The sequence below is a fragment of the Oryzias melastigma genome, linkage group LG21 (genome assembly GCF_002922805.2).
Source record: "Oryzias melastigma strain HK-1 linkage group LG21, ASM292280v2, whole genome shotgun sequence".
Taxonomy (NCBI): Eukaryota; Metazoa; Chordata; class Actinopteri; order Beloniformes; family Adrianichthyidae; genus Oryzias; species Oryzias melastigma.
In genome coordinates, this window is record NC_050532.1 from 13,154,487 (window position 1) to 13,163,672 (window position 9,186).

At 38.8% G+C, this 9,186-nt stretch overlaps 1 protein-coding gene across 2 annotated transcripts in view; it reads left to right on the forward strand.

Annotated features, from left to right (window-relative positions):
• The first annotated feature begins 4,289 nt into the window (after window positions 1-4,289).
• The window catches only part of man1a2 (mannosidase, alpha, class 1A, member 2), a 119,149-nt gene continuing 114,252 nt past the window's right edge, over window positions 4,290-9,186 (forward strand). The window contains exons 1-2 of one of the 2 annotated variants that reach the window (XM_024260564.2): window positions 4,290-5,080; window positions 6,977-7,482. In XM_024260564.2, the coding sequence (XP_024116332.1) occupies window positions 7,169-7,482 (314 nt within the window). In that variant the 5' untranslated portion in view covers window positions 4,290-5,080; window positions 6,977-7,168. Of the gene's footprint in view, window positions 5,081-5,187; window positions 5,420-6,976; window positions 7,483-9,186 lie in introns of those variants that run through there. The other variant, XM_024260565.2, reaches the window with a different exon arrangement.

Here is a 9,186-nt window from a genome sequence, read left to right on the forward strand (position 1 = left end):
GATGGTGGATGGATGGATGGATAAATTGGATGGATGATGGATGGATGGATGGATGATGAATGGATGACGGAGGGATGATGGATGGATGATGGATGGATGATGGATGGATGGATGGATGGTGGATGGATGGATGATGGATGGATGGATGGATGGATCAAGCTGGACATTTGCTGTCCTCAGTCACTTTATTTTATTACTCTTGTCACTTTAAAAAATGTTGTTCAATTTCTTTTACAGTTCTTATAACCACAGTGCAATTTCTTCCTTTTTTATTTTTTCATTTTTGTCTCGGCACTATAACTTTATTTGTTTTTGTAATATGTGACTTGTCTAATTTTTCTAATTTGTTTGACCCATGTACATTCGACCCAGTAGTGCTGCTGTAACGCTGGAATTTCCCCACTGTGGGACGAATAAAGGATTATCTTATCTCATCTTATCTTATCTTAAATCTCCAGCAGAACCAAACTCAGGAGGAACAAACTTCTGTTGAGATGGGTTTGGGCATGAAAGTTCAGGTACATTTAAAGTTAATAATGAAATTGACTTTAAAATGTACAGTTTTTACTTTACAGTAAAACCTGACGTTTGTTGAGTTATGAGCTGGTCTTGTGATTTTGACAAAGACTCCCCTTTTTTATGCTGCAAAGAGAAAGCTGCTGAATTGGGGGTGTGGGTTATGAGTGAGGGCCTCGTGCACTAATTGTCTGAACCGGTTTTATGAATGCTGCTGTTTGTCTGCAGTATGCAGCATCTACAGCGTGATGCACAATCATTCTGTGTTAGAGAGGAGCAACAGGACTGTTCATTACTGCAACAGCCTCATTTAACTAGAGATGTTTGAGTCTCTGAGATGTTATTTGAGATGTTATTTTTTTCACCAATGAAGCTTTTTATGTCTGAGTCAGTAGATTTTAATTCACATCTTTTACTTTGTTTTTCTAAGGTGCTAACACTTTCTGAGCTTAAAAACAAACCTGCCTGTCAGACCCTCAAGAAAAAAACTGTGTGATGAACATGTTCAATTTCAAGAGTAAAACTCTCTAGTTACTCAATTTGAACTATTTTACCCTGTCTCTATATTTGCCAAATTTTGTAAAATGTACATGTCTCCATGAGAGTGGTGGATGAATGGATGGATGGATGAGGGATGGTCAGAGATTCCAGTGTTGAGCAGATTATTTGTAGTTGAAAAAACTTTTAGCCTAAATCTTAATATGTAAAAATATGTAAATTTTTGGTCGTTTTCATCCCAGATGTGTTTTTTTTTCCTGAATAAAAACAGATAAATCTGTTAACAAAAAAGTCACTGAGACAGCTGTTTCAAAGGAGCATCAGTGGGGGATTATCCATAAGCCGTGCCAAATCCTTAAATCACAATTTCTTGAGATTCCTTTCTAAGAAAAGCACACACGCACACGCAAGAAAGATAAGTCACAATTGCTGCACATTTTAATGACTTTTGGGCTTAAAACGTATCGATTTGCTATAAATAAATGTATTTTGGGGTGTGTTTGACTTTAAAATAAGGTTTAGTGAGTATTTTAAATGAAGTGATTATTCGCTCATAATTTTAAAGGTGTGGCCAGTGATGAACTTATTTCTTGGTCGCACTTATCTTGAATGCTGAAATACGTGTGGCTGATGCTGAGTTCTATCCCGGGACACACCTTCGTGTTTAGGGTTAGGCTCAGGGTCAGGGCGCCCCAAACCCACAGGAAGAGTTAGGGTTTGGAGAACTAAGATTTATAAACACATCACCCTTTCAGCTTTGAACACATAAAATATTCACTGTGCCAGTTCATAACCATTCCAGTTTTTACAATTACCAATTAAAAGAAACATGCGACCAACAGCAACAACAAGCAAAATTTAGCCTTGTATGTATTTAAGATAAAAGCGGACAATTCAGCAATCTGCACCTTGGCTGCAAATATTATGTGTGGACAATGTGTATTTCTATCAGTTTTTATGCTCGGTCCCACATAATAATATAATCCTTAAGTAAAAGAATGTCAAATACTTGGTTTATTAATAAGTCTAAATTATATCTGTTGGGGTGTGAAATAAAAAAAGAAAGAAAATAAAGAAAACAAACAAAAATATTTTGTTAAGTGAGTAAATACCAAAAGACAGTAATTAAAAAAAGTTGAAACAGCTAAGTTTTTTTTTTTTTTACTTGGAGAAGAGATGATTTAGTCAGACAGTCTCTAACTGGCAAGCACTCACTTGTAGGTTGTGTAGTTGATACTGGAGCTCAGAAAAACAAGTTGACTTTGTACATTTGTTAAGATGAACGTTTTTCTTTTCATCAAATCTTTTTGGAATTTACTGTTTTAGGTGATTTTGTCAGATGGTCCCTAACCAGGCTCTGTAGTTGATGTTTGAGCGTGGAAAAACAAATTAACTTTAAACATTCATTAAAAAAAATGTTCATTTTCAATAAATCTTTTTGAATATACTATCTATTTTATTTTTCTTTGGTTCTAAACTCTGTTTATGGGTGATTTACTCAGACAATCCCTAACCGACCCATGTGTGCAGGCTGGGTTGTTGATGCCGTAGAGCAGAAAAACATTTTGATTTTACGTTTGGTTAAATGTTCCTTTTAATCAAATCTTTTTTTTAATTTACCGATTAATTAATGTTTCCTTTTTTCAGTTTAAACTCAGTTAGTAGATACATTTAGTCAGACAGTCCCTAAATTCTTTTTGAATTTATGCTTTCATATTTTTTGTCCCTTCGATCTTAAACACATTTAATGGGTGACTAAGTCAGATGCTCCCTAACCTGGCTGGGTAGATGATGTTGGAGAGTAGAAAAACAAGTTGACTTTACGCATTTGCTGAAATAAATGTTTCTTTTCATTTAAAAATCTTTTTGAATTTATCGTTATTTTTTTGGGGGGGGGGTTAAACCTGGTTATCGGGTACATTTAGTCAGATGGTCCCTAAGCTGGCTGAGAAGTTGATATTGGAGCATGGAAACACAAATTAATTTTATACATTCCTTAAGATAAATGTTTCTTTCCATCATTTTTTTTTTAATTCAGCATTTAAATGTTTTTTTTTTTGGGTCAAATATTGACCGGGATTTATCATTTAAGGCTCACATATCTCAAGCTTGTAAAACTGCATTTTTTCACCTACGCAATATAGCTAGGATCAGAAATATGTTATCTAAAAGTGACGCTGAAAAACTCATCCATGCATTTGTTACGTCTAGACTGGATTACTGTAACTCTTTACTAATAGCATGCCCGAAAAGTTCTTTAAAAAGTTTTCAGCTGGTCCAGAATGCAGCAGCACGATTGTTAGCAGGAACTAGTAGAAGAGAACACATCACTCCTGTGTTAGCTTCTCTCCACTGGCTACCAGTTGAATCCAGGATCAAGTTCAAAATCCTTCTGTTAACCTATAAGGCTCTGAATGGTGTGGCCCCATCCTATATTAGAGATCTCATAGTTCCTTACCAACCAGTCAGAACACTTCGTTCACAAAATGCTGGACTGCTTGTAGTTCCTAGAATTTCTAAAAGTACAGTTGGAGGTAGAACCTTCAGCCATCAAGCCCCTGTTCTATGGAATAAGCTCCCAGCTCATGTCAGAGAGGCCAGCACAGTTTCTACCTTCAAAACTAGCCTTAAAACATTCCTCTTTGGACAGGCGTTCTGCCAGGCTAGCTAGTAATCAGAGAATATTCCCTCTCCTGTGGTCCTTGTGAGGCTGGATTAATAAATTAATATTGATGTGTTTAAATTTAAATGTAGATTTTCTATCATGGTTATTATTCAGATCAGCTCTGGGGTTCTGTTCTCTATTCTCATCTACTTCTCCTCTCTTCTATTCTTTATTATTTATTGTATTTAGTTCTCCATGCTTTTGTTGGTGCAGTTCCATTCACATGTTGTTCTTCTTTCCCACTCTCCTCTGGGGAGCGGGAGAGATTTCAGATGCCCGGTGGATCGCCCACGCTCCCACTCTTGGCCGTGGACCACGCCCCCGACACCATCCTGCATCTCTGAGTGAGAGTGATTCCTGCTGGGTCGTCTGTCCTCCTGCTCCTGGTCGTGGACTGCACTTCTGCTTCATCTTGACTATGGACTTCATCATCACTCGTCCCTCAGCTCCATCTGAATGAACTCTTTTAGATACATAGTTGTAGAAGCTAATCTTTCTGTAACAGTTCTGGTATCTCCTGTCCGTCCTGGGATAGGATCTCTCCCTCATGTGGGAATCTCTAAGGTTTCTTCTTTTTTTCCTGACTCAGGTTTTTTTAGGAGTTTTTCCTTACCGGGAGGTCGGGTCCAAGGGCAGGGATAACCAGTTTTATTTAATCTACTAGTTTTTAACTATGGTTCATATTTTGAAGTCCAATGAGGCAAATTCCTTTGTGATTTTGGGCTATATAAATAAAATTGAATTGAATTGAATTGAATTTTTTTTTGTTTGTTTGTTTTGTCTCGCTTTTTTGTTTTAAACTCGGCTAGCGAGTACATTTCGTCAGATGCTCCCTAACCTGGCTTGGTAGGTGATGTTGGGGTATGGAGAAACAAGTTGATTTTATACATTCGTTAAGATAAACGAATTAGTCAGACGGTCCCTAACCGGGCTGGTTAGTTCACGCTGGAGTGTGGAGAAACAAGTTGACTTTATACATTCGCTAAGATATTTTTTCCTTTTCATCAAAAACCGTTTCTGGATTTATGGTTTAATCTTTTCGCATCGGTTTTGAACTCGGTTAGCGGGTGATTTAGTCAGCCGGTCCCTAACAGGCGCGCGCGCGCAGGCTGGGTAGTTGATGCTGGAGCGCGGAGCAGCAAGTCTGTCAGTCCCGCTCTGCAGTAACTCAGAGCGGCCGCTCATCAACATCCTCTCGGCGTTCACGGAGCAGGAACGCTGTGGGACTCCGAGCCCGCGGAGAGCGACAACCGCTGCAGCCTCATCCCCAGTGGGGGGACACCTCCGTGGACATGAGGACATCTGCTGCAGCGACTTGTTCCAGAGGGCGGAGCGGGAACCCCGACCGCTGCCGCTTTTCTCCCTCCGAGTGGTGATGCAGCAGCGGAGCGCCTCTGTCAGGTGATAACCTGCTAGCCGTTAGCATGCGAGCTAGCTAAACACCCAGTTCCCTAGAAAGCAGTCAGGTTTCTCCCGCCGACGGGCGGCTGAAATATCAGATAACCCAGACGCAAACGCCAGCAGAGATTATTCTTTTATTTTAAAACAACTTTCTGGATTTTTCTGGACCTCGTTTTTCCTGTAGCCAGCAGTAGCAGGAGAGGTTAGCCGCCTGCTAGCTGGCTCTGTGTATCGGCTAATCAGCTCACGGAGGCTGGCACCGTCACGGAACCGAGTCTCTCTGCGGGATGGAAATGGTCAGGATGGTTCCCAGCATCCCCGGAGACCGGGATCCAGTCGGTACTGAACGACCCACCGGGTAGTCGAGGGGACCGGTTCGGCTTTAACTGCTTGATTGGCATTCATCATTGGCACCTGGAGAATCCAAGTTATGGTTGACGTGGGAAGGACTGGAAAAACACCGAACTCCGTTAGTGTGCGTTCACGCGGGGGTTTCCCGCTCCATCTTCTGGTTTTCCATGGAGCAACAACCCAGATGGTTATTCTTTTAACTTAATGTCATACATAACATAGATGGACTCTTTGTTTTAACCCTTATATTGATCGCATATACAATATAAGGGTTAAAATAAAGAAAATTTAACGTTTAATTATTATTATTATTTAGTCTTAAACTTGATTAACAGGTGATTTAGTCAGACGGTCCCTACCGGGCTTCCTTACTAGTGGTGTAAGAAAAAAACTCAATCAGTGACAAATCGCGAGTTTATTTGTCAATACTTGTATCAATTTTGAAATACTGCAAAAAAAATATATTTACTTATTATTTAAAAACAGACATGTAGTTCAGTCATACGTTTGTTTCCACTTAAATGTTTTTCTAAATTACAAAAAGAAAAGCACTGCCGGTAAAAGCAACTTGTTTGACATTATTTTACTTTAGTGAACAATGTATTAAAGTCAGGTAATTCTTAGGTCATAATTAAAAAAAATAGTGAAATATTGTCTGGTACTGTGTTGGGATATATCGGGATACGTACTGTATTATGTATCGCGATACGTATCGTATCTCATGGATTTGAAAATCCAGTTAAAATTGGTTTTACATTTGTTAGGATAAATGTTCCTTGTCAATAATTTTTTTGAATTTACAGTTTATTATTTTTATTTTTTTGTTTGTTTTGTTTTAATCTCGGTTAATAGATGATTTAGTCAGACGATCCCTAACAGGTATTTGATGCTGTAAAAACACGTTTTTACATTTGTTAGGACAAATGTTCCTTGTCATCAAATCTTTTTTGAATTTGTAGTTTAATTATTATTTATGTATTTATGAATCATCAACTACACAGCTTGGTGTACTTAAGACATTAGGTAACCATCTGGATTGCTCCATGAAAAACCAGATTAATGGCTGAAGATGGTTTAAAATAAATATTATTTAATAAAAATCTAAATTTTCCAACCCCGTCAGCAAACACAGAGCAGCATTAATGTACCGTTTTTTTTCAGCACCTTGATACTTTCAACATCTGGAATTAATTTGTCTCATAATTTTTTTTTCTCTTGGTGGAGTGGAATAAATTATATTATGGATTTTTTTTTTTTTTACGTTTCAGCAAATTCCTACTAGACTGGCAGGTTTAGTGATACAGATCTTTCAGGATCAGACTGTCTGGCAGAGGTGATTGAGAGTATGTGCAGGCCATGCTGCCATGCTGAAGAAGTTAGAGCAGAGGAGAGCATCACAAGGCCATCAGGGCTTCTATATTAACAGAAGTCAGAGATGATTGAACACACACATAAAAAGGAGGAAAGACCTGCTTTCATCCAACATGGTGGCGTCTCTGGAGATTTTTCTTGCTTGTAATTTGGAATTTCTCTGTTTTCTTCCAGATTCATCATGACCTTTTCCTTGTTTAAGAGTCACTCCATCACCGAGGGATCTCAGAGCTTTCTTGTATCTGGATTTATCAGCACAGGGATGAGATAATAGAGTCAGCCTGTCGGTACATGTTGCTGCAGAACCTCCTGTGGCTCCTGTGAACTCACCCCTCCCCGAGTTAAGTTCCTTTCATCGGTGGAACTATGACAACGCCGACTCTGCTGCCACTGTCGGGCCGCAGGATACCCACGCTGTCGCCGGGCGCCTCCTCCTTCCCGCACCACAGGGCCACGTTGAGGCTCTCCGAGAAGTTCATCCTTCTCCTTATTCTCAGTGCCTTCATCACTTTATGCTTCGGGGCCTTCTTTTTCCTCCCGGACAACTCTAAACACAAGCGCTTTGACTTGGGCTTGGAGGACGTGCTCATCCCTCACATTGACTCGCCCAGAGAGGGGAAGCATTCTTCAGGACAGATGGTCATACACGGACAAGGACGGCACGATGAGAACAGACATCGGTAAGAGTCAGAAGACACTTTAGTCCTTGGTGAACTTCATGTTGAGTTAAGACACGAGTCTTCATGAAGACAGCTGAGGCTTTTGTACGGCGGGTGAGCTCAGGTTTTTCTGTCTTTTATGTCTCCAGGAGTTGTATTGTTCGTGAGAAGAACAATGTTTTTGTTCTGGCTTCTTTCTGCTCATACTGCAGTTCTGCTGATGTTCTCTGTGTGAACCTGATGAGCCAGAACACACAGCCGCTCGGAAAACCCTTTAAAAACCGCTGCAGATAATTGGAAATCGCTGTCTGTCATCAGCTGAATAAAGGAGATCATTCAGTGTTTTTACATGCATCAGCTGAGTTTCCAAAATCAATGATGGGGACTTTGTTTCTGACAGCAGTAAACAGCTTTCTGTTGGTTTTCAATGTGACCAACAACTGAAATATAACACAAATCAGTGACCGTTCCTGTCTTTAGTTTAACCCTTGTGCTGCTCTCTGTGGGGTCCAGATGACCCACCCTTACATTGATGTGTGATCCTCCCATGACAAAGGTGGACAGGATTTTCTGTCTCCCAGACACCAGTGGATATAAAAAATCTTTGAAAAAAAGTTCAGTGCGCTGTCTTGTGGGGTCCAGATGACCCCACTTTTAATGTAAACATGCCTAGGAGAGCACAAGGGTTACACAAGGTCACGATCTCGCTGCAGAAACTCTGAGGCCATTCAATCTGTTTCTCTATTCAATTTGATTTTAATGCCACTCAAATGAATATTTATTTAGTTTTTTAATATAAAATGTAAACCAATTTTCACAAAACTACTCCTTTACACTGAGCTTTAAACTTGAGTAAAATTAGGGATTCTTGTTGTAAAAAGTAACTAAAAGTAGTTTTACTTTAAGATTACTTACTGAATTTAATTCAGGAAAGAAGGAATCTCATGGATTTGAAAAACGGAAAGTTATTTTTCTCAGATTAAAAAATTATTTACTCTTGTTTAATATTTTAATATTTTGAAACCTTTTTTTATAACAGGGAAAGTTCTTTAATTGAGATTTAAAAACAAAAAATACCTCGTAAAATGAGTGGAATTAAGAATTTTATGGTGATCCTCTGGCCATCACCTTCTGTCTCCATTTAGAGAAGCATCTGTTGTCTTTTGTATCTGTTCTCCTGCTGTTTATAATCCACAAACGTGGCACAAACGTAACGCTGAGAGAAAATTTGGAACTCAAAATCAAAGATGGGGCGAAAGCGAGATGAAGCACCACGCATCTAGAAATGTTTGTGCTGCAATCGCAAAAATATTTTTTGCAAGCAAAAAAAAGCTTGCGAACGCAAAAAATTTTTCTTGAAAGCAAGTATTAAATATTTTTGTTTGGAAATTTTGATTTTTTTTTCGTAACACTTTACATTTTGTTTTCAATTTATAACATTTTAATCTCAAAACATGGACTTTTGCTTCCAATATGATGGCACAAAAACCCCTCCATAGATTATGTTTAAGTTTACTCATCAGACAGATGGCTTCATGGCTTTGACACACAGAGGAGTTCATGCTTTCATCAGTACATGTAAAGTGCCTTTAAGTTGCATTAAAATATCTCCCTTTTTTCAAATTTCCAACAACCTTTAGACTGTTATTATTTCCCTCATCTGAAAATCACCAAATTTTACATTCTCAATGCATTTGTTATCACTTACAAGCTCTAAAGGTGATT